We start from the raw sequence: 26,388 nt of genomic DNA, 5'->3' as shown, positions 1-26,388 counted from the left end.
TATAATCAAGTGAGTACTTGCTCGAACTCGGAGTAGAAAGAACCCTTAGGTTTCGGTTGAGCAAGGGTGGATCCTCGAACCCAAATATATAATGCCCCTTAGGCTCTTTGAATTGGGCCGATATGGCCTCAAAAGAGTAGCTTCTTCCCTTTTCGGCTTAAAAAGTTTATATCATATAAGAATTTATTATGCCTTAGCACGAGGTAACTCTGTACCCATCAGGATTCTCGAGGGTTAGAGTTATCAAAAACTCTGGTATGCCTTAGCATAAGTTTGTTTGAGAGTTCGAACAATTTGGTACCCCTTAACGTTTTTGAGAGTTGATGTTATCGAAACCCTTTAAATTTTGCCGAGGGTAGCCTTGTTTAACCGGTTTTATGAAAATATTTGAAGGCTTGTTTTATTACAAAAGTTGGACGTCTCCGAACTGTGTTAGTTTGGACATAGCCTTTAACTTGAGATTTGCCCTTTGGGCTTGTTTCTCAATAGTACTTTGAACTTGTTCGAAGTACTTGTCCCCGAGTGGGATGGCCATGGCCTATAAAATCGAGAGTTGCCTTTACAAGATCTTATGGTGTCAAAGTTTAGTAATTCGAGTATGTCAATTTTGGACAGCAGTCCCCGAGTACGAGGTTAGCAGCTCGAGCTTTAGTTGAGATCGGCGCATAGGTCATAAGTAAAGTAGAAATTTTACTAAGGCATGGAACATCAGGAAAGGAAAATAATACTTCTTTCAATAGATCATCCATGCATACATGTTTTGTCATCGGGGCTCGAGTAATCTACAAGGATACAGTTCATTCGACCGTTTGGCCCTTTACAAACTTTTGACTATCGAGACTTGTTGATATGGAGTATCTTCTTTAAGAACATAACATCCGAGGATGATGCCCCCTAGTATTCGAGGTTGATTGTAAAGAAGCCTCTTAAATTGTCCCCAGATAGCACAAATATTTTTGGCTCGTTAAAAACCTCGTCGGAAAAACCCATTTGGGATAAAAATCGATCTAAGGTAAAAAGAGTGCGACACATGCTTTAAAACCTAAGGTCTTTGTGTTGAAGGATTTCTCGACGTCTTTAATCGAACACCTACAACAAGTTAGTATCAAACACAAATGAAAAGGGGAAAAGTCATACCTTAACAATAATATCGTTTGAGGAGTGATATGTTTCAATTATTTGGCAATTGTTCGCCATCCATTGTGCCAAGTTTGTAAGATCCCTTTCCGATGACACCGAGGACCTAATATGGCCCTTCCCAATTCGGGCCGAGTTTCCCTTCGTTTGGGTCTCGGGTATTGAGGGTGACTTTTCTCAGAATTAAGTTCCCGATTTGAAAGTGGTGAAAATTGGTTCTTCGGTTGTAGTATCTTTCGATGTGCTACTTTTGTGCTGCCATTCTGATGAGGGCAGCTTCCTGTTTTTCATCTAGCAGTTTGAGGCTCGTGCTCATAGCCTCGTGATTCGACTCTTCCGTTGTGTATCGAAACCTGACGCTAGGTTCCCCGATCTCGACCGAGATTAGAGCTTCGGTGCCATACACTAAGGAGAACGGTGTTGCCCCTGTGCTAGATTTTGACGTTGTTCGATATGCCCAAAGAACTTCGGGTAAAATTTCCCTCCACTTTCCCTTAGCGTCGTTCAATCTTTTCTTTAGATTCTAAATGATGGTTTTGTTTGTTGATTCGGCCTGTCCGTTTCCACTGGGATGGTATGGTGTCGATAATATCTTTTTTATTTTGTGATCCTTGAGGAACTTTGTTACTATGCTACCAATAAACTGCTTTCCATTATCGCATACTATCTCGACAGGTATCGCGAATTGGCATATGATGTGATCCCAGATGAAGTCCATAACTTCTTTCTCTGACTTTCTCAAAAGCCTGTGCTTCAACCCACTTAAAGAAGTAGTCAATCATAAATAAATGAATTTAGCTTTACCTGGTGTCGATGATAGAGGACCAACCATGTCCATCCCCCATTTCATGAATGTCCACGAGGATAGGACCGAATGAAGTTGCTCTTCATGTTGGCGGATCATCGGCGCATGTCTTTGGCACTTATCGCATTTTCAAACGATTTCCTTAGTGTCCTTTTCCATATCGATCGAATAGTATCCCGGTCTGATAACTTTGTGAACCAGTTATTCGGCGCCAGAATGGTTCCTCAAGTACCTTCGTGAATTTCTCATAGAATGTAATCTGTGTCTCCTGGACCTAAACATACTACCAATGGTCCATCGAACCTTCTGTATAATGTTCCATTTTCGACTAATGTGAATCGTGCAGCCTTTGTTCGAAGAGTCCTTGTTTCCTTAGGATCCGGTGGAAGATTCCCGCTTTTTAGATACTCGACATATTTATTCCTCCAATCCCAAGTTAGGCTTGTGGAGTTTATTTCGGCATGTCCCTCTTCGATCACTGACCTTGAAAGTTGCACGACAGTTCCCCAGCTCAGTTCATTATTTTCGATCGATGACCCCAAATTTGCGAGGGCATCAACCTCGCCATTTTGTTCCCGAGGTACGTGTTGTAGCGTCCATTATTTAAATCGATGTAGAGACACTTGTAACTTGTCTAAGTACCTCTGCATCCGATCTTCCCGAACCTCAAAACTTCTATTGACCTGATTTATCACAAGTTGGGAGTCACATTTGGCCTCGATGACCTCTGCACCCAAGCTCTTAGCTAGCTCGAAACCTGCAATCATGGCTTCATACTCGGCCTCATTGTTAGTCAATTTCAAAGTTTTGATAGACTGCCTAATCTTATTGCCTTTGGTGGCTTCAAAACGATACATAGCCCGGACCCCTTCACATTTGGAGCACGATTTGTGAAAAGGGTCCACACCAACGAGGATGTACCCAAATTTAGCAATAGTTCCTTTTCGAACTCGGGTATAAGGGCTGGTGTGAAGTCGGCCACGAAGTTTGCTAAGATTTGAGACTTGCTGGCCGTTCGGGGTTGATATCGATATTGTACCCATTGATTTTAATGGCCCATTTGGCTAGTCGGCCTGAGAGTTCGGGCTTGTGCAGAATGTTGCGAAAGGGGTATGTGGTTACAACACAGATAAGATGACATTAAAAATAAGATTTTAATTTCCTAGTTGCACTTATTAGGACAAGCGCTAATTTTTCTAAGTGTGGGTACTGGGTTTCGGCCTCACCTAAAGTTCGGCTAACATAGTAAATAGGAAATTGCGTACCTTGGTCTTCTCGAACTAAGACACCACTTACCGCGACCTCAGAGACTGCCAAACATAAGTAGAGTTGCTTGTCCGCTTTCGGAGTATGAAGCAATGGTGGGCTCGAAAGATACCACTTTAATTCTTCCAATAACTGTTGGCATTCCGGGGTCCAAGTAAAATTGCTCTTCTTTTTGAGAAGTGAGAAAAACCTGTGACTTCGATCCGAAGACCTCGAGATGAACCGGCCTAAAGCGGCTATCCGCCATGTTAATCTTTGTACGGCCTTAACGCTATCCACGATTGTGATGTCTTCGATTTCCTTGATTTTATCGGGGTTGATCTTCGATTCCCCAATTTGACACCATAAAGTTGAGGAACTTCCCTGAACCGACCCTAAAAGCACATTTCTCAGGGTTGAGCTTCATGTTGTATTTTCTTAATATGTTGAAGGTTTCCTGCAAATGTGTCAAATGGTCCTATGTGCGTAGGGACTTAATTAGCATGTCATCAATATAAACCTCCATCGATTTACCTATTTGTTCTTCGAACACTCGGTTTACTAGGCGTTGATAAGTAGCACCAGTATTTATTAGCCCAACCGGTATTACATTATATCAATAAGTACTGTACTTAGTAATAAATGGAGTCTTTTCCTGATCCTCCAGGTTTATTTGTATTTGGTTGTACCCGAAGTAGGCATCGAGAAAGATGAAGGTCTCGTGGCCGGCCGTGGCATCGATCATACGATTGATATTCGGCAAAGGAAAAGAATTTTTAGCGCATGCTTTGTTTAAGTCTTTATAGTCTACGCACATTCTGAGTTTATTACCTTTCTTAGGGATTACGACTATGTTTGCTAGCCATTCAGGATATTTTACTTCCCGAATGGACCCTATTTTGAGAAGTTTGGTTACCTCATCCTTGATGAATGCATGCTTAACCTCCGACTGTAGCCTTCTTTTTTGCTTTACCGGTCTAAACTTCGGGTCTAGGCTTAGTCGATGAGTGGTAATCTCTAGTGGGATCCTTGTCATGTCAAGGTGGGACCAAGCAAAATAATTCATATTTTTAATAAGGAATTTAATGAGTTTTTCCCTGAGCTCGGGAGTTAACCCCGTGCCCAGGTATACCTTTCGATCGGGTAGGTGCTCGAGCAGTATGACTTGCTCCAGTTCTTTGACCATCGACTTTGTGGCGTCAGAATCATCGAGGATTATGAAGGTTCGAGGTATCATACAATCATCATCCTCAATAATTTCCTACTATTCCGATCTGGCCGAGGCTGGCGACTATGGTTGCTATTTGGCTTCCTGCTTTTCCTTCGATCATGGTCCCTTTGTTGATGTTAGAGTTGACACTGGTATCACCTCATCAATTGCAAACATCTCTTTGGTTGCTGGTTGTTCGCCGTACACCGTTTTGATTCCTTCCGGTGTTGGGAATTTCGAAACTTGATGATGTGTTGAAGGTACCACCCTTATATTATGGATCCAAGGTCTCCCAAGCAGTGCGTTGTATCTCATATCACCTTCGATTACATGAAACGTCGTTTCCTAGATAGTTTCGGCCACGTTTACTGGCAACATGATTTCCCCTTTGGTGGTTTCACTTGCCATGTTGAAATCGTTGAGCACTCGAGCTGCAGGCACGATTTGATCCTGAAGGCCGAGCTTCTCTATGACCCTCGATTGAATAATGTTCTCCGAGCTACCTGGATCAATCAACACACGTTTATCATAAGGATAGATATTACCAATGCGTCATTGTGAGGCTGTTCGATTACTTTTGCATCCTCATCATTGAAAGATAAGGTATCTTCTAGTAAGTAATCCCGAGTACATTTCTCCTTTGTGATTGTCACTTCGGTGCATTTGAATATCGGGCCTTGAGGAACATTGACTCCATGAACGATCATATGAATCATGTGCTGCAGTTCTTCCTGTTTGCGTCCTTGTCTTTGAAGTGATTTTTGGCTTGGTCACTCAAGAACTATCGAAAGTGACCCTTGTTGAATAAACGAGCTACCTCCTCCCTTAACTGTCTGCAGTCTTCGGTTCTATGACCATGGGTTCCATGGTACTTGCACATTTTGGGTTCCTTTGAGCTGGATCGGTCTGTAGAGGTCTAGGCCACCTAGTATCCTTGATTTGTCCAATGGCTGACACAATACCTGAAGCATCGACGCTGAAATTGTATTCCAATAACCGTGATGCTTCTTTAGGCTAGACATGTTTATTAAAGCCACTCTTACTCATAAGCCCTCAGGAATTTTGACCTTGATCACTCCTTCGATCATTTCGAACGGGATTACGTCCTGGTACATTTTTTCTACGATCTGCGCTATATGGTTCATACCGATCTCTGTTCGATCGGGGCTCTCTGTCGATGTCTCTTTGAATCATGCCTTCAGATCTATTCGGGTAAACGGTACCGGATGGGGCTCCCAACTGATCATCCTCGACTCTGATCTTTGACTGGTATCGATTATGCATATTGACCCAGGTCACCACTGGATATTCGATGAAATTCTGCTTTAGTTGGTGTGATGCTACCGAACTTCGCTCGTCCAAACCCTGACTAAAGGCCTGGATAGCCCAATCATCGGTAACCGACGCTAGGTCCATGCATTCCATCTGAAATTGAGTTACAAATTCCATTAGCATTTTATTGTCCTTTTGTCTCACTTTGAAGAGGTCTGACTTCCTGGTCGCGACCTTTATTTCTCCGGCGTTTGCCTTTACGAACGAATCGGCGAGCTTGGCGAAAGAATCGATGGAATTGGCGACAAATTGCAGTACCATATGCCCCATTCGATAAAGTTTCTTCAAATATTTTCAACAGAATGGATTCAATATCATCATTTTCTAAGTCATTTCCCTTTATTTAGCATGTGTACGAAGTGATATGTTCATTAGGATCGGTGGTCCCGTTGTACTTGAGGATGTCCGGCATACGAAACTTCTTAGGAATGGGTTTCGAAGCTGCACTGTGAGGAAAAGGCTTCTGCACGAACTTCTTCAAATCTAAGCCCTTTAGGATCGGGGGTGACCTTGGTATTTGGTCAACTCGTGAGTTGTACGTTTTTACCTTTTTGTCATTAGCCTCAATTTTCTTTTGACCTGATTCTATTCGTATAGTGAGCTCCTCGAACACCTTCATGACGGCAGGGTCAGTTCCCATTCCATTATCGTTCAATTTCTCATGTACAGGTTCGACCCTATGAATAACTTCCTGTGATGTATCGAGTTTGATTCTGCTTGGTGCCCGATTCTGGAGTTGCGCTATTACAGCCTGCTGAGTTTGTAACATTTCAAATATCATTCGAAGGCTAATCCCGTCTTTTTCACCGCTCTGTGCATTCTCATCGGCTGCCCGGGCGTCTCTGCGCTATTTTTAGGGTCGACGCCTAAATTTCCATGAATCACAACACTAGAATTGACATCGATTAGATTTACGGCATGTGGTCTATTTACGGCCTGTGGTCCATCGAGATTGATTGGGGGTACTCCGTTTTCCGAGGTGACTATGTGCTCGTTCTTACCATGAAGACCAAGGCCGATGGCTATGTGAGTGGGCACTACTTGAGAGTTTGACATATTAATTCTTGAAATCAATGACACTTACGAGAACAAGTGTAAAAACAGTGTGTGTTATGAGGATTAATACTATTTACCCTAAAAATTGGATAACAATTAAACTTATAATGTGGTTTTAAGGATATGTGATTTCACCTAATACCAATTGATTAACTTAAAGATAAGTGATGAGAATTGACAAGAATATAAACAAACCAATGCTTGGACAATGCCCTTGAGCTTAGTAAAGTAAGGACAGTTAAAGAACAACAAGTTGATAAACCAGAGAAAGAGAGAAATATTATATTGCCTTGACCTGTATGAATGTAAGTTGGTTACAAAATGATTAGGGTTCTTTTTATATAGCAGAGGAGTCCTATTTATGGAACAATTCTAATTACGGAAGTAAATCCCATGATTAGCCTTAACAATGCCCTTGATTTGATCTGTTCCGGAATTTTCGCGGTGATCTCCGACGGGTTACGATATTCCAACTTTCCGTTATTGCGCCTCACTCGAAGTCGATCGTATTAGGCCTCGATTGCTGATGGCCTTGATCTCGACGGGCACTCTGATTCTTGAACTCGATACCTTGTCTCCGAGCTCTGTCCTGATCCATAAAGGGGTTGACCCTCGATGTTATTCCCTGGTCTCGATTTAATGGCAAAATTGGGCAAGCCTGATTTTAACCGTATTCAAAGATAATAATTGAATCATTTAATTTTATATAGAAGAAAGACAAACACACTTCCTATTACTTTTGAGGTTTGATTTGCCAAATTGTTAAGTGTAAACACAACAAAGTTTTATACTCCATGGGTGTCTCAATAATGAGGCTAGTAACTACTTTGCTCTAGGCCCCCAAAATTTTGAGGCTCCAAAAAGTATTGATGGTGGAATACATAATAATTATTTTGCTTAGACAATATTGAAGTTTGTAGAAAAAAAGTACAAAATTTGTGTATAAAAGAAAGAAACAAAGAATATCTATTTTTAAACATTAGAAATATTTTAAAATTTTGAATTAAATTACTCAAATTTTTATATTAGTAAATAAAGCTTTTTACAACAAGATCCAAGGTAGTGTATTGTAAACATATGTTTAACATCTTATTAACTTGAATTAACCCTTGCTAATATAATAAGTGAAGCTAAAAATCTTATATTTTGTAAGGATACTACACTACAAATAAGTATGAAAGAAAAGAAAAGATAATATTAATTTTTTACATATATTTGTATAGGTGTACACAATTTGGATTCTTATTAAAATTTGGCTTTAAATCACTAAAATTTATTGAATTGCCCTTGTTATACTCTCTCTACTATTTACTAACTTATGGTAAAAACAGGATTAACACTAAATTACTTTAGGGGGAAGAAATGAAAGAATGGAAAACATTAATTATTGCTTTCGGTTTAGCAAGTCATAAAAGTCTGTTGATAGAGAATAGCTAATGGTACTGTACATCTAGGAATTTCTCTTATGTTGCTCCCTAATCATGTAGTTAGTACCTTTTCCCCCTCCAATGAATTAAAATATTTTAGGCTAAAAATTAGACATTGTTTTCTCTAAAATGAACGGAAATATAATAGTACAATCAATTGCACAAATCTTAGTGACTATGATAAAAACCCAATTTATCTATTTTAAAATTATTTGATTATAATTCATTTCTAGTTGTTATAAAAGGAACTTAAGCTAATATTGATCAAGAATTTAATTTATTTTTACATCAGCATGTCAATATCTTTTATTCAAAGAAATAACTACAAAACAAAAAGAAAAAGTTATACGCTTTCCTTGTGTTTGACAAATTCAAAGCTTGATTTAGATTAATCTGAATCATGAACAAGTCAAACTTTAACAAATATGGCTTTTTGAAGGTTAAGTTAAATTAAAATGATTTTTCTTTGTTTGCTACACTAGTAAAAATTGTCTTTTTATGTGGTATCTAAAATTGCAAAGTCCTTAGGGAATGGACAAAAAAGAAAGTTGATAATTATAGCGTGTAGTTAGACTAAGACCATCGTCAAAGGAGAATGAAAAAGAAGAAAAGCATGTTATAAAAACTATTAGGAATTAACAACAACTGTAGTATATTCTTGTTCTCAAAAGAATTACACAATAAATCAGTTTATAAGTTGACGATGCAATATTGTAGCCTATTTATAAGTTTGTAAATGCGTAGCCCAACGTGAATAAGCTTATATTCGAAAGAGTTTATCGTTTTTTATTCTCCAGATTTTTAGGCGTGAAATGTCCGTGAGTTTCCATTCTCCTTCTTCCTCAAGTTTATACATACATATCCCAGCTATAAAAATACAAAAACAAGCGTGAGAAACCTAAAATCGGATCGTCTCCAATGCTAATCTTGTTAAATTTCGAACATGATTTTATAAGAAATAGAGTTGGTGTTATTTAGACTTGTTAGGAATAGTCTAAGAAGGTTGTGTACAGATTTCGAAGTAATTTAATGGAGAATTAGGCTAGTTTTGAACAAGAATTACTAGTTGAAATCGTACAAAAATTCCATCAAAGATGCTTATACACTTTTATACAAGGAGATACAATATGTATATAATTGTATAAAGATGTATAAGCAAAATACTGAAAATGTTTGTGATACACTATATATATAAGTGAAGAAGAAGAAGAAGTGAAAAATCCACCAAATACCTGTAAATAATGTATTAATCTTGTATATAATACTCCCTCTGTTCCAATTTATGTGAACCTATTTCCTTTTTGGTCTGTTCCAAAAAGAATGAACCCTTTCTAAATTTGGTAACAATTTAGCTTAAACTTACAACTCCACCCTTAATGAGAAGCTTTTATAACCACACAAATACTCTGGGGCCCATTTGGACTTGTTTAAGACCACAAATTCCAAAAGTCTTCATTTTTTTCTTAAACTCCGTGCCCAGTCAAACAGGTTCACATAAATTGGAACGGAGGGAGTAGTGTATAAGAGGTGTTTATACATTGTTCTACAATATTATAAACTGTTATACAAATGAATCCTACCAATAAAGTTTCACGGGTTCTTCTTCTTCCTTGAGCCTCTCCTTGACTCGAATCTAGCTCGAGTCTATGCCAAATCACTTCAAATTAAGTTTTGAACTCCTCTTGATGATTCCAATCAATTGGGACAACATCTAGTCCAAACAACTAACAAACTCGAAAAATCCAATTTCTGAAATCGAAGCTTCGAACGACCTTTAATGGTGACTTCTATTTTTCAAGATTTTAATCAACCACTGGGGTTGAAATTACATGTGGCATGATGATAAGACTGAGACAATGCCGACACCTTCTTTCTAGTTTGATGATCTAACAACATACCAAGTGAACATCTTTAGTGCATGACAGTAAATAACAAATATATTTATGTATTGTTGGATCAACTTTGAATCTGGAAGGAGAATTGAAGGAGAATAATAACGGTAGAGGAATTTGGGGTGCAAAGTCGTGATACAGGAAGAAGAAGAATGAAGAAAAGGAAAAAAAAACAATTAGAAGGGGTGGACTAACATATAAAAAGTAATTTTCAGATTATATACAATCTTGATCATACTAGGCAAGAGCTTCAAACGTGAGCCATTTTCTCATGGGTTGTTGAGCCAAATAATAAGGCATGCAATGCTCTTTATATTCTTTATGTGTAATATATTATATCAAACGTATATCATAACTTCTATCCACATTTTCTAATTAAAGCATATAATAATGTATTGAGCTTAGACAGATTTAAAAATAGATTTGCTTATATACATTGACAATACAATGAACATTTACACAATTAATGAAATTTAACATGTTATAACAAGCCGCATATTTTATTTTTTAGATTTCTAATTCTATTTACTATAATCAGTTATCTCTAGAATCTGATTATCATTTAGACAACCTAAAAGCAGGGGCGGAGCTAGGAAATAAATTACATGTTTAGATAAATACAGTAACCTTTGTTTAGACTATACATTTATATTAGAAAAGCTATAAAATATGTAATTATAAATCCAATAACTAAAACGACTGTGACTCCGCATTTGTCTAAAGTGTTAAAGTCTTAAATAAATATAGTGGAAATACTAATTAAATACTCTACTAGTGATGTTTAATTGTACTAGTATTAAGTATGGTTAAATAATCAATACTTTAAAAAGGGGTCATCCTTGGCAAGAAACCAGAAACGTACCAAACAATGTGGGAAGACCAAAGGCATGCATGGTTTTGGTGTATCCCAAATAATAATAATGGCTAATCTGCCATTCCAAAATTGTACTCTTTCTTGAAATATCTGCCAACCTTTTTCTAGTTGTTGGTCTGTTTGTTTCAATTGGGTTTGGTGTGTATGTGATGTACAAATCATACATACATATACATACTATCTATCTATATCTATGGTTGAATGCCACCTCTTTCTTTTTCTCTCTCTCTTCAGTTATAATCCTATGAAAACTCTTCACACGCCGCCTCACTTCACTTTCACTTCCTCTGTGTTTTTCACAATTCAAGAAAATCTCCCTTTTCGTTTTATTTTTTAGTAATCTTGAAAAATCAAGAAAAGCCTTTTCCTTGTGAATTCATAATATGATCAATTTCATGGCATTATTGTTACTGTGATCAGTAAGCTCACTGTTCTTTCCCACTGTGTTATGATCAAAGTTTTATGTTTTCTCACTGTTTTGTTCTGAAAATTTTGAATATTTTGTTTGGGTTCTCATTTGATTTTTGATGATCTGTGGAATTGGGTTTTGAGTCCTCTGATGAATCTTGGATGTGTTTGTGGGAATCTGATGTGTTATTCTATTTTGTCTGTTTCGATTGTTTTTATGTATTTTGTTTGACGTCAATATCGAGGAGACTGGTTGGTAGACTATTGTCTGATGTTCTGGATAATGACATAATTTTTGTAAATGTGAATGTGCTGACTCAGTTCTTGAACTGGGGTTTTGTCATTCTTTTCCCAGTCTGTCTATGTTTTTTAGAATGTGAAAATGTAGATTTCATCATCTCCTTCAAATGTGAACGAATTGCGGTGGAAAATATAGAGAACTTCTCGTAATTTTTATTTATATAATATTAGAGTCAGATGAGCTTAAATAAAACATTCTTTACCAAGTTTGTCTATGTTTTTCCTTGTTTTTGCTTTTCTTACAATCATTTTGTTTGATTCTTTGGCTTAGATAGTGGATGATGCCAATATGTATCATTCTTGTAGCGGAATTTGTCGTGCAAAATTTTTGGTGTTTTTGTGCTTGCTGATGTTTTTCCTTCTTTTTTTTGTGTGTGATAAATTTGGTTTGCAAGGAGGATATTTGATGTATATATATTAAATTTTAGCTAATTTTGTATTTTGTATACTGACTATGTGCTTTGACTCATTTTCTATTCTCTTTGTTGTAGTATAGAAGAAACACTGAAGTGATTAGTGAAGAGCAATCTTGATGCTGCCTATTGTTCGAAAAATGGAGAATGGAGTAAATGAACTGGAAAATGATGAGTTTGAGAAACTTCTTGGAGAGATTCCAAATGTTACTTCTGGGAATTCATATCCCGAGGAATCTGGAGCTATCAATTGCCCAAAAAATCAGAAGTTGGTATCCTCAAATGGGGCTTTGGCTTTGGATAGGTCGAAGAGCATTGGTGTCGGTGAGCCATATAAAATCAATGGGATCTTAGGTGAGCTAAAAGAATTTGGTAACCGAGTCCAAACGCCAATGAAAAAGAGGTTTGAGTCGGAAGAAATAAATTTACCAAATGAACAGGCTATAACATCCGCATTTGCTGAGCTGCATGTAAAAGATGGCGACTTGTTAGACTCTGCAGCTCCTCTGGCCAGTTCTACGCCGTTGCTGAACCATTTAGCTGTTGTGAATGGACAACGCAAAAATGGCTTAGGTAAAATCCCTTCGAATTTGGATTCCAAAGTGGTAGTTGTTCCCTCTCCAAGAACACCAAATAATCTACCGACTGCTTTTAATGGTTTTACTCCTATTGGAGAAAATTATGGGCACCAAAGTGGATATGTACATAGAATGGAGAACATATCTGCAGCTGTACCATTACCTCCTGGAGTACAAGGTGTTCACCTACTTCCACCAATTCATCCGGTAGATATTCCAGTAATTTCCAATCAACAACATTATTTCTTGGATGTTACATCACCAGTTCCTTACTTCCACTCACAAATCAATCGGCCCCACGGAGCTTGTCGACAAGAGGAACAACATTATTTCTTATATATGCAGCAGCTCCGAAATCAACAGTTGGACAGTCAACGTCTAATTCAACCAAATGGGATGATAACAAGTAGAGCAATCAATAGTAGCCCCCGACCACCATTCATGGAGCTGCCCATTCCTCAAGTCAACCAGCAAGTTTCAAGGAGTATAAGCCCGTTAAATCCCCTGTTTTGCTCCGTGGGTTCTGATGCACAGCAAGGTCTAGACAAAGCAGAGAAACAATATTTTCCTGAAAGAATGTTAATACGATCGCATGGATTGGAGCCAGTCAAGTCAGCTAAATTCGGTTCTTTTGGAGGTAATCACTGTCTTTCAAATATGAACCGAAATAGAAGAGTTCTACCCGGTGCTTATCCGAAGCGGGGTTTCTATACTCCAACTATGGAATCTCGCTTGGATTGTCTAGATTCAAGAAGCTATTCTCCTGATGCTGTTGATCTCAAATTTCATCGGAGGTCACAATCTCAAGAGTATAATTTAATTGATGATTTTGCTGGAAGAATATATCTCATGGCGAAGGATCAAAATGGATGCCGCTTCTTGCAAAGGAAATTTGCAGAAGGAACTTCAGAAGATGTTGAAAAGATTTTTCCTGAGATTATTGTTCATATCGTGGAGCTCATGATTGACCCCTTTGGCAATTACCTTGTTCAAAAGCTTCTTGAGGTGTGCAATGAGGATCAACGAATGCAGATACTTCGTGCAATTACTAGAAAAGCTGGGGATCTTGTAATGATTTCATGTGACATGCACGGGTCTGATTTCTATCTTTATCAAAGTCCTTTTTCTTACCGATATGCAGTTTTTGTCCATTTTCATCACAATAGTTTGATTTTTTTCTTCTTCTCAACTGCAGGACCCGAGCTGTGCAAAAAGTTGTTGAAACGCTTAAAACACCTGAACAGTTTTCCATGATTGTGTCCTCATTGAAACCCGGTTTAGTGAATTTAATCAAAGACATGAATGGAAACCATGTTGCACAGCGGTGCTTGCAATACTTAACACCTGAATATAGAGAAGTAAGTTTCATATGTATCCGTTCATAGGAAAATATTTAGACTGGTATTTCTTTGATGTAGTTTAGAGATCAAAGGGTTGAGTTGTTACTCAATCTTGTCGAGATGACTCAAGTACTCCTTTTATGTAAATAATGAACATAATCAAAATAAGCTCCTTTTCTTTGCAAGTCCTTGATAGAAAATGCAGAAAGGGAAAAAGTTTGCCTCTTTTATCCATAAATTCTATCATTTAGATTCTACTGCATTTTTGTAGCATGTTTGGTATCAATTTTTAAACGACTTGGATTTCTCAATCTTATGGATATTTTAATTTAGCAAGTAGACTATGCATACTTTTCTTTTCCGTCACTTTGCTGCTGCTAATTTTAATGTGCAACGTTCCTTATTTACAAGTTATTTTCCACCCAAAGGACATGCTATGTAATCTTTATCAGCAATGAAATGTGTGCTTTGCTTAATTAATTCAGTTGAATTGCAACCCATTGCCTAGTATAACTTGATGATCGGATAATCATTTGATTTTTCTGTCTGTCCTTGGTTGTTACAGCTGCTAGACACTCATCTCCAGTTTTGCATGAGTTTAGTTAAGGAGATTGATGTTCTCCAATGTCTCTGTTTTCACATGGGATAGATATTAACAGAATAGTCAATCTTCTCCTTGTCCTTTGTAAATAATACTACAGGAACTATTTGACCGCATAATCATGATTAATATATGTATTGTCCTTTTATTTGTTGTGTTGATGTCATTTCATCAGTGACTGATACTCTTAAACTTCAATGATATTGGTTGACTGTGCTGCATCAGATTGTTTATAGTATTTGGTCGTGCCAAACTTATTGTGTTTCTAACCATGTCTTTTTCTTGTAGCTGTAATATTGGTAATTCAAAACAATGCATATTCTTCCTTATAAGGAAATAAAACAAGTGAACTAATATATTCATAGTGTTACTTTGTCTTCATTTCCTAACTTCCTATTCAAATTGATGAAACTTAACATATTATGGGAAACCCTCTGATTTTAAGGGAATAAATGACATTCTTTCCACTACCGATGCCTCCCTCTTACATTGTTGGGTATATTGATCCATCCTGTTGAAGTAAATTCTTTACAAGCTTTCTTATTTTTTATTGTTCTGTGTCACTTACTTTTGGCTTGTAACTTCTGAAGAGGTTCGCTAGTTTTCACATATAGCCATTTGAGGTTTCCTTATTGCTTAGTGTTGCATGCCACAGAAGTTGATGAAACTTGTTATGACACAAATTTCTTTCTTTTGCAGTTCCTGTTTGAAGCTGCTATTACCAACTGTGTTGAACTTGCAACAGATCGTCATGGTTGTTGTGTGCTTCAGAAATGCCTTAGCCAATCTGATGGTGTCCAAAGACATCGACTAATCTATGAGATCACTTCTAATGCTTTGGTTCTTTCTCAAGATCCATTTGGGTACGGCAATTTCAAGTGTCAAATTTCATCTCTTTTTTTAGAATACATAAACTTGGATTTCTCTATAGTTAATTCTCATTGTTTTCTGTATTGCAGGAATTATGTTGTGCAATATATTTTCGATATTGGTATTCCTTGGGCGACAACAGATATCTTTGACCAGCTGAGGGGTAAATATGCTGACCTTTCTATGCAAAAATACAGCAGTAATGTAGTCGAGAAATGCCTAAAGCATGCAGATGAAGAACATTGTTCATATATTATTGAGGAGCTGATAAGTGATCCTCGACTAGACCAGATCATGCAGGATCCATATGGAAACTATGTTATCCAAGCTGCTCTAAATATCTCAAAGGTTAGTCATTTTAGCACCGGTCTTATCTCTTTGCGACCTTAAATATGGTTGCTAGTTTCAAGATACAGATTTGGTAGTTCGGATATACTTCTAAAGAGGGCCCTAAATTGGGCGAGTCAATGGCTCTGCGCTTGAAACATTTAGTCTTGCAGGATATAAAGAACTTTTCTTCTCCTAGGTGTTTTAAGGTGTTTCCCCAACAGGTATATTTAGTCAACCAGTGCAAAGATCTCCTGTAAAGAACATAAGAAACTTTATATAGTGACAATTGGCAACAAGAAAATATTGAAGGACCCGAACGATACAGTTGAACACATATTCCTACATTTGACACTTCACTACTGCATGTTCTAACGTTAAAGAATATGTATATTGACAATTTCCTAACATGTAGGGAGCTCTGCGTGCTGCACTAGTGGAGGCCGTGAGAGCCCATGTTCCTATTCTTCGGACCAGTCCTTATGGGAAGAAGGTCCTTTCATGCAATAGTCTTAAAAAATAAGTTGCAGGTATGATAATATTATCCAAATCTTGCATCAATATTTAAGTTGTTTCAACGGCATACAAGTGTTCTCTTCCTGGACATTTTAGGGATTATTTTTCCAAAATATCCGTCCAACTTAACATTATGTTTTTCCAGACAGACCGTGTAATTTATGTGGAGTAATAAAGCAGGACAAACAATGCCCTAAAGTTGTCTCCATAGGCTGGGCAGCCCGTATCCACGAGTTTTGAAGCTTGGAAGGAAGTGGTATTTTCGTCGCTCATCTTAAGAGATGAGTACATGTTACCGCCTTTTTGAAAATTTCTTCTATTTTGTGGGTTCTAAACCATATTTTTCTTTGAAGGAACTAAGAAACTTTGTATATTTTGCTAATGCCTTTCCTTCCACACCACCTTTTTTGTGCTCACTGAGAAAGTGGGAAGAGGAACTTGATATTGTAGAAATAATCATTTTTGAAGGTGTATAATTATGCTTGGATGTTTTCAGGAGGGATTCTTCTATAATAATCAATTCTATTTATTCATTCATTCATTCATTTGTTTACAAGTATTTTGTTTTCCATGCCTTACTTGTAAAGAACTGCTTTCGTTCTGTTCGCAATTTCTTAATGCAGTTTGATTCACATTCAGATTAATGCTTTGTTTATCTGAGATTAAGGAGAAATGGTGTGCAAGGAAACTTACTATTATTAAAACAGTAGTTCTCTTTTTACGGATCCTTATTCTTCACTAGAAAGATTTAGAAATGAGAAGAGTATGAAGCAAGATTGATTATCAAATAGAAGGCTTAAGGTCCTTGTTAAGTTCAATTGCAAATGAAGGTCTTGGTATAGTTTAATAGGTTTTAGCTCCTCCCTTTCCCCATTCACTTTATGTCCACTTATGTTACAATCCTACATAAAAAAAAAGTGTAAGTTTTGAGTCAATTTATGATTATTTATATGGGGTAGAGTGAGGCTTAAGAAGTATCGGGAAGAGGTGTTTAGATATGATATGACACTTCTGGAGTTTATTGAGGACATGACCCTTGATAATAAGTTGTGGAGGTCGAGAATTATGATAGAAGGTTAGTGGGTAGTATAATGTACGTCCCTTTCTTGCCAGTGGCTTTAGAATTACGCTTGTTGTTTCTTTGCTTATTATTACCTGATAATGCTTTTGGTTCGTTTTGTTTAACTTTTGCTTTTGTTTATGTTTCCTTGCCATAACCTTTTCATTTTTATATGTTGCTTTTTTTTTTGCTGATGATTACTATGATGATTACTATGCTTACTTGAGCCGAGGATCTTTTAGAAATAACCTCTTTACCTACACAAGATAGGGCAAAGTCTGCGTACACACTACTTTCCTAATATCCCACTTGTAAGAATATATTGGGTATGTTGTTATTGTATTTTATACGGGGTAGAAGAGGAAATAACTAAATCTGGAATAACTAAACCTGTAGCCAACAATCAAACAAACCCCTTATCGTATACCAAATTGCTGTTGTGTTTGCCATGAAATCATACTATTGTTGTAATCCTACACTAGTTGCTGATCCAAGGATGGATTTGCTGGTTCTATAGAACTAGGAGTGTATGAAAAACAAGCATAGATGAAGTTAGATATATGTTTTTTAAAACTTACTGTCTCTGAGTCTAAATATTAAGATTTTGAGTCAACCATTTCCATTTTGCCAAGGTGGAGATTTGTTGAAGTTTGGCAAAATGCCAAAGTCCCACATTGGTTGGGAGTTAAGTTTGGGGGGATTTTTCCCCTATAAAAGAAGGCCTAATGTTTAGGATTGAAACACACCTCTCATTTGCCTTCTCATCTGTTTAAGGCATTTGTATCTTCTCTCTTTAGTATTATTTCACTTGTATTTTTGGAGTGGAATAAAATATTGGTTGTGTCCGAGGAGTAGGCAAAATTAGCCGAACCTCGTAAATTCTGGTGTTTCCTTTATTGTTGTTTTATTGTCTTATTTATTATTTGGTGGCTGTCATAATTTTTGGTATAGTAGTTGTGACTTATTCACACTATATACATTTGGCTTCCGCAACAATTGGTATCAGAGCCAAGGTACTGTCTAAGTATGCTCTGTGGTTGCAGCATAGTCTGATCTTCCACATCAGAAAAGATTTATCTTGGTAACTGAGTCAAGGTTCTGTCTGAGTATGCTCTGTAGTTGCAGCTTAGTCTGATCTTCTACATCAGAAAGGAAATAATCTTGATTTGTGTCGTCAGCTATTAAATAATATTTGTGTCAAATATGGGGGACAATAAACAAGAAGAATCTACATCAAGTGTCAACAATACGTCATCATTGGCATCTTCGCTTATGACAAGAATTGTGTCAAATGCGAAATTTGCGGTAGAAATTTTTGACGGGTCCGGACATTTTGGGATGTGGCAAGGCGAGGTTCTAGATGTCCTTTTTCAACAAGGGCTAGATCTGGCCATTGAAGAAAAGAAACCAGATGTTATTGGAGAAGAAGATTGGAGAATTATCAACCGTGTTGCTTGCGGTACCATTCGATCCTACCTTGCTAGAGAGCAGAAATATCCATACACAAAGGAAACTTCTGCAAGTAAATTATGGAAAGCACTGGAGGATAAATTTTTGAAGAAAAACAGTCAAAATAAATTGTACATGAAGAAGAGACTGTTTCACTTCACCTATGTTCCTGGTACCACGATGAATGAACATATCACCAGTTTCAATAAGTTGGTCACAGATTTGCAAAATATGGATACAACTTATGATGATGGTGACTTGGCCTTAATGTTGTTGGCGTCACTTCCTGATGAGTACGAGCACCTTGAAACTACTCTACTCCATGGAAATGACGAAATTTCTCTCAGAGAAGTTTGTTCAGCTTTGTACAGCTATGAACAAAGAAAGCGAGAAAAACAGAAGGGCGGAGAAGGAGAAGCACTGTTTGTGAGGGGTCGTCCTCAAAATCAAACGAGGACAAAGAAGGGAAGATCCAAGTCAAGATCCAGACCCAGTAAAGATGAATGTGCCTTTTGTCGAGAAAAAGGGCACTGGAAGAAAGACTGTCCGAAGTTGAAGAATAAGGCCAAACATAACAATGGAAAGGCTATTATGGATTCAAATGTAGCTGATTGTGATGATTCAGACTTCTCATTAGTTACAACAGAGTCATCAACATCATCAGACATATGGTTGATGGACTCGGCTTGTAGCTATCATATGTGTCCCAACAGGGACTGGTTCATGGAATTTCAAGAAGGAGAATATGGAGTCATCCACACAGCGGATAACAGCCCTCTTACCTCATATGGCATTGGTTCAATACGATTAAGGAACCATGATGGAATGATCAGAACATTGATAGATGTTCGATATGTACCGGATTTGAAGAAGAATCTCATCTCTGTGGGAGCCCTAGAATCAAAAGGGTTCAAAATCATTGCAGAAAATGGAGTGATGAGAGTATGCTCCGGTGCACTAGTGGTAATGAAGGCTAATCGGAAGAATAATAATATGTACCGCTATCGTGGCAGTACAGTTATTGGGACAGCGACAGTAACATCCAGTGACGACAAAGAGGCAGAAGCAACCAAGCTATGGCACATGCGCTTGGGACATGCTGGAGGAAAATCCTTGAAAACTCTATCAGATCAAGGATTGTTAAAAGGAGTAAAGGCTTGCAACTTGGAGTTTTGTGAGCATTGTGTTAAAGGGAAACAGACAAGGGTTAAATTTGGTACAACGATCCATAATACTAAAGGCATTTTGGATTATGTACACTCTGATGTTTGGGGTCCTTCCAAAACACCTTCATTGGGTGGGAAGCACTATTTTGTAACCTTTGTTGATGATTTTTCCCGAAGAGTATGGGTGTATACAATGAAGAGCAAAGATGAAGTGTTGGGAATTTTTCTCAAATGGAAGACGATGGTGGAGAATCAGACAGGCAGGAGAATCAAGTGTATTCGCACAGACAATGGAGGTGAATACAAAAATGATCATTTCAATAAGGTCTGTGAAAATGATGGCATCATCCGACACTTCACTGTTAGACATACACCACAACAGAATGGAGTGGCAGAACGTATGAACCGGACCTTGCTGGAGAAGGTACGATGTATGTTGTCCAATGCTGGCTTGGGCAAAGAATTTTGGGCTGAGGCAATTACATATGCATGCCACCTCATTAATCGTCTACCATCTGCTGCTATTGATGGCAAAACACCATTTGAAAAATGGTACGGAAAACCTGCTGTAGATTATAACTCTTTGCACGTGTTTGGCTCAACTGCATATTATCATGTGACGGAGTCAAAATTGGATCCAAGGGCAAAGAAGGCTATTTTTATGGGAATTACTTCTGGAGTCAAAGGATATCGCTTATGGTGTCCTATGACAAAGAAAGTAATATTCAGCAGAGATGTTACCTTTGATGAATTTGCTATGGTAAATAAGGTAACAGAAGATACCAAACAAAATGAAGGTGCTTCTAAGCAGGTGGAGTTTGAGGGAAAATTTATTTTTCCTACACAAGAAGCAGAGGAGGAAACAAATGAAGATTACCCTCTGGAAGGAGAGCCAGTAGAGGAGATTCCAACTCAGGAATCTCAACAACAACTTGAATCAATAGCAACCAGCAGGCCAAAAAGAACAATAACGAAACCTGTTCGTCTCATAGAGACGGTTGCTTGTGCAACCTCAATTGTAGCTGATGATGTTCCTACTACTTATAAAGACGCTGTCCAAAGTTCAGAAGAAGATAAGTGGAGGATTGCCATGAATGATGAAATACAGTCCCTTCATCAGAATCATACATGGAGATTGGCCAATCTCCCGAAGGGAAAGAAAGCAATTGGGTGCAAATGGGTATTTGCAAAGAAAGAAGGATTTCCTAACCAATTAGATGTTCGCTACAAAGCAAGATTGGTGGCCAAAGGATATGCTCAAAAGGAGGGAATTGATTACAATGAAGTGTTTTCTCCAGTTGTAAAACATTCCTCCATTAGAATTATGTTGGCTTTGGTAGCACAATTGGATTTGGAACTAGTTCAGATGGATGTAAAAACTGCGTTTTTACATGGAAACTTGGAGGAGGAAATCTACATGACTCAGCCAGAAGGATTCAAAGTTGCTGGAAAAGAAAATATGGTGTGCAAACTTGAAAAATCGTTGTACGGATTGAAACAATCTTCTAGACAATGGTACAAGCGATTTGACGAGTTTATGTTGCGGCAAGGGTACAAGAGAAGCAAATACGATCATTGTGTGTATTTGCACAAGCTTAAAGATGGTTCCTTTGTATATCTTCTCCTATATGTTGATGATATGTTGATAGCTTCCAAGAATTTGGAAGAAATTGATAAGTTGAAGATTCAACTGAAGAAGGAGTTCGAGATGAAGGATTTGGGTGAGGCAAAGAAAATTCTTGGCATGGAGATAATTAGAGATAGACGTTCAAAGAAACTCTGTTTATCTCAAAAGGAATATTTGAAGAGAGTACTTCAACGTTTTGGCATAGATGACAAGACTAAGCCAGTTAGTACTCCACTTGCTTCCCATTTTAAGCTAAGTACTACTATGTCGCCAATGGATGAAGCTGAACGAGAGTATATGTCAAAGGTACCATACGCAAATGTTGTTGGTAGCTTGATGTATGCAATGGTTTGCACAAGGCCTGACATTTCACAAGCTGTTGGAGTTATTAGCAGATATATGCACAATCCAGGGAAGGAGCATTGGCAAGCTGTGAAGTGGATTCTACGGTATATTCATAATACTGTAGATGTCGGGTTAGTTTTTGAGCAGGAAGACAATCAGTCTGTAGTTGGATATTGTGACTCAGATTTTGCGGGTGATATGGACAAACGAAGATCAACTACTGGTTATGTGTTTACTTTTGCAAAGGCACCAGTTAGTTGGAAGTCTACTTTGCAGTCAACAGTTGCTTTGTCTACAACAGAGGCAGAATACATGGCTATTACAGATGCTGTGAAAGAGGCAATTTGGCTTCAAGGATTGCTAAAGGAGCTTGGTGTTGAACAAAAAGGTATCACAATTTTTTGTGATAGTCAAAGTGCTATTCAATTAGCGAAGAACCAAGTTTATCATGCAAGGACGAAGCACATTGATGTTCGATATCATTTCGTACGCGAAATCATAGAAGAAGGTGGAGTCACGGTGAAGAAAATTCATACTACAGAGAATCCTGCTGATATGCTGACAAAGGTGGTGACTGCGGTCAAGTTTCAACATTGTTTGGATTTGATCAACATTGTTGAACACTGAAGATTGAAGATGAAGACACAACCAAAATTTGTTATTGAGAGAGAATTGAAAATGTGGAATTTTGCCAAGGTGGAGATTTGTTGAAGTTTGGCAAAATGCCAAAGTCCCACATTGGTTGGGAGTTAAGTTTGGGGGGATTTTTCCCCTATAAAAGAAGGCCTAATGTTTAGGATTGAAACACACCTCTCATTTGCCTTCTCATCTGTTTAAGGCATTTGTATCTTCTCTCTTTAGTATTATTTCACTTGTATTTTTGGAGTGGAATAAAATATTGGTTGTGTCCGAGGAGTAGGCAAAATTAGCCGAACCTCGTAAATTCTGGTGTTTCCTTTATTGTTGTTTTATTGTCTTATTTATTATTTGGTGGCTGTCATAATTTTTGGTATAGTAGTTGTGACTTATTCACACTATATACATTTGGCTTCCGCAACAGTCATCACCACAATTTCCAAGAATAGTTTATATTAAGATGATTTGCCTTTTTATAGAGCTAATGTAGTGTTGACTACCGTGCTTTTTCATACTTAGTTGCATCGACAGAGACTATGGGTGTCAAATGAGCGAGTTGAATTGATTTTGGGCGGGTTATAACGGGCTGAGTCAATAAATAGAGGGGGGGGGTGAGGAGTGGGTTAATGGGCGGGTTGAGTCAATAAATGAGCGGGTCAATTAGTAGCTTGGACTGAGATGAGCTGGGTGAAGTTGAACTAAAATTTGGGTCATAGCCCAATCCGTCCAAATCTTACCAGACTTTAATTAATATGTATTATTTTTTTAGAGAGAGATCCTAAGGTGTCCTCTACAAGCTCGACATTGAGAAAGATTTTGACCATGTCATTAAACGTATACACTTCTGCATAATCACAATGATACACTCTATCATAATCGATGAAATTCTAGAAAGTCTTTTTGAAGCACATGAGGGGCTAAGGTAGGGTGACCCTATCTCGCCTTTTCTTTTCGTCTTGGTCATGAAAAGTTTGAGGCAAAAGAATGCTGAGATTTGCAAATGCAAGCGGCTGGATCAGAAGTTCAAATTTTGTTAATCTTCGATGCAATCGCACAATCTTCCAAATAATATATTTGCGTACACTGCTGCATTGTATAAGCAGTCTGACCAGACATAAGGTGGGGGGACTCAATGGGCCTATCTCACCCAATCTTAATCAAACTTTCTCAAGGCACATGATTAGTCTAGCACAAGTCCATAGTGATATGTTTTTAACTTTCACTAATTGCAAATCAAATAGCAAACTTCGAACGTATCTATTACTTTGAATTATATGCCCCATCATGCACAAGTTTCCTCAAGTCGCCCATTGCTGATTGTACAACTTGCTATTTTTCCAATAACACCCTATCACTGCCCCCTACAAAACACTACTAAAAAAGGGCAAAATCGACTGCAAAAATCGACCGATGTTCGTCGGTAATTAGTAAAAATCGTTCATCTGAGAATCGAACTGCGGTTTGTACTGTGCCAGGATACTATTCTACCGCTAGACCATTGGTGCATTTTTGTTTCAGACTTTCTTTTATTTTATTCATACTCTTTAATTGTATTTTTGCGCTAAAATAATCAACCGATTTCGGTTGGTTTTATTAAAAAAATAAAATTACCGACCGAAGTTGGTTGGTTTTTTAATATGACCGAATGAAATAACCGACTGATTTCGATCGATTTTTTGAATATTAATTTTAGTTGTTTTGAAGAAAAACTGACCAATAAATTTTACGGAATCGTAAAAATAATTTTCTGCATTTTTGCGCCAAAAAAATTGGCCGGTTTTATAAAAAAAATATTAATAAATCGACCGACTTCGGTCGAATTTTTGGCCTATTTTTTGATCGACCGAAGTCGGTCGGCCGCGGTCTATTTTAACCAAATTTCTAGTAGTTAAAGAGGGTATTCTTGCTTCTAAAAATTAGATCTCTCATCCCAATAATATAAGGGTTCTTGCCAATATACTATAACCCACTCGTTCAAGAAAACTGTGAAGTCACATATACTAGTACCTTGCCAGGCACGTTTCCATTGATCTTTGCCCGTCAATTAACTAAAACCTAAACCTCAGTGGTTACTGGTCACTCATTGTCATAACAATTAGCAAACTTTCACATAGACTTTCCCGTCGACCTTTGAGAAAGTTAAGCCCTCTACGCTGCCTCAAGTTTATGTTTTTCTACCTGAAGATGTACAACAACCTTTATTCATCAGGGTAAATCTCATATGGCTCACTGTATAAATAATGACACTATATCTAAGTGCAAGAGCCTCTTACACTAGCAGTAGAACATAACCTGAGTCCTTTAAGCATTAACAATGATTGAAGGAAAATTATTAAGATGTTAAATGCTGGTCATTTGCCTTACAATTCTATTATTTCTGAATGTAGATTTTTGATGGATCGACTGAGGAACCAGTCATCAGCCATAGCTTTGGGAACAAAACCAGGTGGCTGACCTTTTAGCTAAAGAGGGAGCAAAGAGGAAGCTTTTTGACAAAATTTGGATTTTGGTAATTCCTCCGGTATTTGCCAACGATGCAATGTGGGAGACATCTAGGAACTACATTTAGTAAGAAAATTAGGGTTTGTAATACGGAAAAGGGTCAAACATGTCCTTATACTACTGAAAAAGGTCTAATATTACCTTCCGTTATACTATCAGTTCAAATATATCCCTAATGTCATACTATCGGTCCAAATACATCCCTGACATCATGAAAGTGGTACAAACCTACCCTTCCTCCGTTAACTGCCTCCTCTATGAACACATTTTATTGCTACCTCACCATTTCATCCTGTTTGTAGCTACCAAGTTCAATTACTTTAAAGTTCTATCATTATTTTGAAGACTTCACTGCCTCTACTTCCTCTTGCTTTTCAAAATACCTGTTGCTTCTCCGGCCGATCCTGGAATTGTACGTACCTTTCACTTGATCTTACAATTTTGTGTTTTATTTTGCATTTCCTTATGTTGCCGATGAATTTGTAAGACCTATTTAGGAAAAATCTAGTAGCACTTTTATTTTAACATAAAACGTAAAGAGAGAAAAAATGGTAGCCTTCCAGAAATGTGGTTGAAGAGAAAGAAACAAAAAAAATTAACTCTCTGTGAGCGTGTCTAGGTTGTTTTTCTTTCTCACCATGGTCAATTTTGAAACCTTAAACTAGTTTGCATGTATCTTTGCTTAGTTTTTATATAAAGCAAAATGTATTTTCGTTCGTATAAGCATGAATTTTGAATAGCAAAATACTAGTATTAGTACCCGCGCGATGCGCGGATAATTAACAAATACGATCTACACCGTAAAGTTTTTAATATGTTAGTGTTAATACCATCTTTACAACCAAACATTAGAAACATTTTAAGACTCCAGTAAAACTTTCATTCCATCTCCTAATAAATGTTCCATAAAAAATAATGATATATACTATACCTTGTTTGATATGAATGTTCCACGAAAAAATAATGAAACTATACAATTTGCGATATGAAGCAAGTGCTTAAGAGAACATTTTTGTAGCAAATGCTCATGATATATTGTAGTGCATTTTCCAAAAGTTGTCCTCTATATTGAGGCAATATATTATGTCAAACATTAGCTTATTCAGAATCAAAATGTATGCGGCAATGCATATGCAAAAACTAATTTCCTGCTAAGGCTCTCTCTTTATTATTGTCTGGCATTTGTGGTAAGTGAAATTTTTTACTCTTTCTACCATTCCACAAGCTTTGTCTATTAGCTTAACACTATCTAACGCCAAAGTTGAGGTAGAA

The 26,388-nt window shown here is 37.4% G+C and overlaps 1 protein-coding gene across 4 annotated transcripts; it reads left to right on the top strand.

Moving 5' to 3' along the window:
- Positions 1-10,993: 10,993 nt before the first annotated feature.
- LOC104237730 (pumilio homolog 12) lies at positions 10,994-16,872 on the top strand. 4 transcript variants are annotated; one of them, XM_009791932.2, is made up of 7 exons: positions 10,994-11,397; positions 12,183-13,771; positions 13,873-14,035; positions 15,318-15,481; positions 15,578-15,836; positions 16,231-16,345; positions 16,477-16,872. In XM_009791932.2, exons 2-6 carry the CDS (start codon positions 12,219-12,221, stop codon positions 16,336-16,338), a joined length of 2,247 nt encoding a protein of 748 aa, XP_009790234.1. In that variant the 5' UTR covers positions 10,994-11,397; positions 12,183-12,218; the 3' UTR covers positions 16,339-16,345; positions 16,477-16,872. The 4 variants fall into 4 exon arrangements, with proteins under 4 accessions (XP_009790234.1, XP_009790236.1, XP_009790233.1 ...); XM_009791934.2 differs by having other exon boundaries at positions 12,178-13,771; positions 16,481-16,872; XM_009791931.2 differs by having other exon boundaries at positions 10,995-11,397; positions 12,178-13,771.
- Positions 16,873-26,388: the final 9,516 nt, after the last annotated feature.

Source organism: Nicotiana sylvestris, chromosome 9 (assembly GCF_000393655.2).
Source record: "Nicotiana sylvestris chromosome 9, ASM39365v2, whole genome shotgun sequence".
In the NCBI taxonomy this organism is placed as follows: Eukaryota; Viridiplantae; Streptophyta; class Magnoliopsida; order Solanales; family Solanaceae; genus Nicotiana; species Nicotiana sylvestris.
This window is presented reverse-complemented; position numbering and strand designations above follow the sequence as displayed.